The sequence below is a fragment of the Musa acuminata genome, chromosome BXJ2-2 (genome assembly GCF_036884655.1).
Source record: "Musa acuminata AAA Group cultivar baxijiao chromosome BXJ2-2, Cavendish_Baxijiao_AAA, whole genome shotgun sequence".
Classification (NCBI taxonomy): domain Eukaryota; kingdom Viridiplantae; phylum Streptophyta; class Magnoliopsida; order Zingiberales; family Musaceae; genus Musa; species Musa acuminata.
Genome location: NC_088339.1, coordinates 1,400,001 through 1,404,228, shown reverse-complemented (window position 1 = coordinate 1,404,228; position 4,228 = coordinate 1,400,001). Strand labels below are relative to the sequence as shown.

General features: G+C 29.4%; 1 protein-coding gene across 1 annotated transcript in view; it reads right to left on the bottom strand.

Moving 5' to 3' along the window:
- Positions 1-2,171: 2,171 nt before the first annotated feature.
- The window catches only part of LOC135583315 (wall-associated receptor kinase 2-like), a 4,190-nt gene continuing 2,133 nt past the window's right edge, over positions 2,172-4,228 (bottom strand). The window contains exon 3 of the mRNA XM_065094821.1: positions 2,172-3,447. Within this exon, the coding sequence (XP_064950893.1) occupies positions 2,315-3,447 (1,133 nt within the window). The 3' untranslated portion in view covers positions 2,172-2,314. The remainder of the gene's footprint in view (positions 3,448-4,228) is intronic.

Below are 4,228 nucleotides of genomic sequence, written 5' to 3'. Positions count from 1 at the left end.
TCAAAATCTAATTAGATAAAATTGATATTTTATTAAAATATTTTAAATATTTGTTTTGCCTACTTTGACATTACAACCACTTAAATTTCAAGATGAGTATATTCTAATGCTCTAATATTATTTTATCATAGGTAACTTATAATGTATTGATAGTTTCTTTTAACTAGTGACTAAATTATTCATTATCAAAATCTAGGAGCGAAAAATATAATTATATTTTAATAGAGTGAGTATTATGTACATTAGTTTGCATTTATAGAGGAAATTGAAAATCTACCCCAATTACAAGAATTGCACATTTACAAAAATAAACTATATAATTGAATAATATCGATAAAAATATCCATCTTGTTGGAAAATTTCTGTAATATAATGATATAACTTGATTTCATGTGGTAATAGTGATGTCTAAACTTCTTTTCTTATAAACTTAGATGTTTCTATTTCTAGAAATAGAAAAAGAGCATTATTTGATATAATAATACTTATCATTACTATGGGCGATCTATAATTGCTCAAAATTGATACTTAGAATTTTATTTGGGATATTTTTTCTTCAAGTTGATATCTAACCATATTAGTTTTATTGATAGTATTATAGACTTTTATTTTATCATTTTTTATTCATTAAATAGTAAGATAATGATAATATAAAATACATTACAATTTATTTTTTATGATATTAGAAAAATGAGCTCAAGGAGATGTAAGGTGTACTGGATTATAAAAAAGAGGTATGATTATAGGTTTAATATCAACAGATCTGATGTCATCACCAACTATAGTCTCTTTGATAGCAATGGCTAAAAAATAAAAGTAATTTCTATTAATAAATTATTTTGAAATAAGATCTAAATTTTAGCTATCATATGAATAATAATAAGCAATCGAATCTACCATAATGCTTGATCGTATATTATTCCAAATATCATAAGTAAGTGAATAATAATTATTACTAATATAAGATTTTAGTCAACTATTCTAATTCTAAAGATAATGTTAGAGCAATCTCTTTAGATGCTAATATAAAAATTACATTATCATGAAGAGAAGGAAGATCGTTAGGCTAATAAGAAGTTGCCTTCGAAATATGATGGACTAACACTTGATTATTCGTAGAAAAAATAAATTTTATATTATTGAAGTAATTTCTAGATGGATGAATTATTCATCATAATAGTGAGGTAATCTAAATATTATGGTCAATTGAATTTTATACATAAGGCTATATTATTTTAAAATTGTCCATGCAAACTGAAATCTTCATTGTATATAACAACTTCCTTAGTATGTAATAATGTATAAAATGGTAGAAGTGAAATGTATAAAAGTTGAATAAAGAATTATGATCTCATACAATTTATAAACTATGCTTGTTATATCTATAAAGTAAATATTTTATAAGAATATTATCATATTTTAACATGATACTTATACTTTATATAACACAATTAAGATTTTTGTTTGGTAATTTTTAAAAAAATTATTTCATATTTTTTAAGTGCATAAATATAACTAAAAGATGAATTAGCATTTACTTTGTGAATTAGTAAGTAATATCTTAGTCATTTAATAAGTTATGTTCTTCTTGAGATGAAGTATACAAAGCATGAAGCAAAACTCTCCATGCATAGAATTCTTATTTGAAAAGAGAACCAACTTAGTTTTTACGTGGTCAATTTAGTATTCTTGTAATATTTGAAAATCTAAACGTAGAGTGAAAATTCACACTATTATAATTTATGAATTGAATAATATCTCGTTCATCTTGTCTAGTTGATGATCCTTTTTGTATAAGTTAAAAATATTAAAATGTGAATGCATTGATTATCAACTTGACTTGTTCGAGTCCTTTGTTGATTATTTTATATCAAAAGAATAAAATTTTATAATAAATATCTATTATCTCATGATAATTTTATATCAAAATAATACAATTTTATATCTGTTATCATTATTGTATTTATGAATAGCAAACCTAAAAATATTTATAATTATTTATCTTTGCTTTAATGTTAATTCTTTTGCTCATATCCTAAAAAATATAAATTTTAATAATGGATTGTTAAAAGGAGTGAACTAAAAAGTCAAACATATTAAAAATCTAAAATGTCACAATTGTATATAAATTTTACAAAACTTTAGTTTTACCTATTCTAAAATTATAACCACTTAAAATTAAAGTTCAGAATGAATGTATTTTAATGATCCAATACTAGTTTATCACAATACTAGTTTATCACAGACAACTCAGACTCTATATATCTTCAATTTGGATATTCTTTCTTACTTTTCTCTATATTGTCACTCCAATTCATTCACCAAGCAAGTGCTCAATCTCGTTTCCATGTTGTATCCAAGGATGCAACTCATGCTCAGCCTCAGTGACGATGTGCTCTATCGATGACCATTGCTTCAACTTAGCCAACCTCCCTAGCTCTGTTGCCACTTCCTTCATCGTAGGCCTCTCTTCTCCTCTGACACTGAGGCATTCCTTTGCTAGCTTGGCAACATTCTGAACCAATTCAACTTCTGCCTCATCTCCAACTTGGTAGTCCAAAAACTCAAGAAGCCGATCATCCTTCATTGCGAGTATGAAGCTCAGAGCAAGGCTTCTCTCGGTGTTAGATTCTTCAAGATAGAGTGCCTTCTTCCCAGTAAGGAGCTCTAGAAGAACCACACCGAAACTATAGACATCACTTTTATCGGTCAATTGGCATGTCTGTAAGTATTCAGGGTCTAAGTAGCCACAAGTCCCCTGCACTAATGTAGCAAACTGAGTTTCATTTATCGGCACTAGCATTGAAGCTCCAAAATCTGATACCTTTGCTGTGTAGCTTTCATCTAAAAGTATGTTGGAAGATTTCACATCCCCGTGCAGTATTGGAGGAGAAGCTGACGAATGTAAGTAAGCAAGTGCTTCTGCAGTCTCCAGAGCAATCTTTAGTCTGGCATCCAGTGAAATAGTAGATTTCTGATTATTTTCATGTATAAACTGGAACAGACTACCTCTGGAAACGAATTCATAAACCAGCATTGGGATCTCCACCTCCAAGCAACACCCCAAAAGCTTGACTATGTTCTTATGGTTGGTTTGGGAAAGGATCAGCATCTCCTTCACAAATTCCTTCTTTTGGCTCTCATTGACCATCATGGATTTCTTTATGGCTACTGTTCGATCATCTTTCAAGATTCCTCTGTACACAGTTCCATGGCCTCCACCACCAAGGATATGATTCTTGTCAAACTTGTTCGTTGCTGATTCTAGTTCTTCTTTTGTGAAGATCTTGAATGCAGGACCTTGTTGCGACTTCATCTCTTCGAGTAACAACCAACCTCCATTTTGTTTGAAGTATGCCTCTTTAATCCTCTTAATTTTTCTTCTTCCATGCATTATGTAAATTATAAGACCAAAAAGTAGTAGAAAGACAAGGCTGGTGCTAATCCCTGCAGATAAGAAGATTTACTAGCATAAGTTTTCCCTCACCAGAACATTTGAGTCAGTTCAATGACAATTGTAACAATAAAGATGGGCCATTGAACACATGCATATACACTTTTTTCCTATTCAGAATCAGAAGAAAAAGACTTATTTTTATATGTAAATGTGTGGTATTCAGCCATTTCATATATTTCGAATTGAAGTAGAATAACCAGAATGTGTTAAATTTCATCCAAACTTGGGTAGACAATGATGCTCAGATCAAAATGGCTATGGTTCATAGGTTCGGTTGCCATTGAAACAGCAATTTTGCATACTCGCCCTCTCCTATAAATCTTTTTAGTGCAGATGAAAATGGCTTACTCTGATGGAATTAATGAAAATTGTATTATAAGTTTTCTAGCTTTAGAATACAATGAGACTGGAATTAGCTTTTGATCTGAATTTTGGGGGCAATTTTGAAAACCAATGAGACTGGAAAGTCTTAAATGGCAGAAGTTACTAGTGTTTTCATGGGTTTAGATCTTTGATTGATGGGGACTGAGAAACTAGGATGGATTAAGAATAGTCCCCAGGCTTTACAAGTAACTGTAACCATACTGAATAAATTATCTTCTAAATTTGTTCCAACAAGAGGCAGACATATTGAAGATGTATAAATTTCTTATTACATAGATATTAAATATATTCTTGAAGTGACAACAATCTACCATGTAATAAACGAATCTTTCAATTTGTAAATACAACAGAAAAGAAAATTCTGTGATGCATTTTGTTGTTTCATAT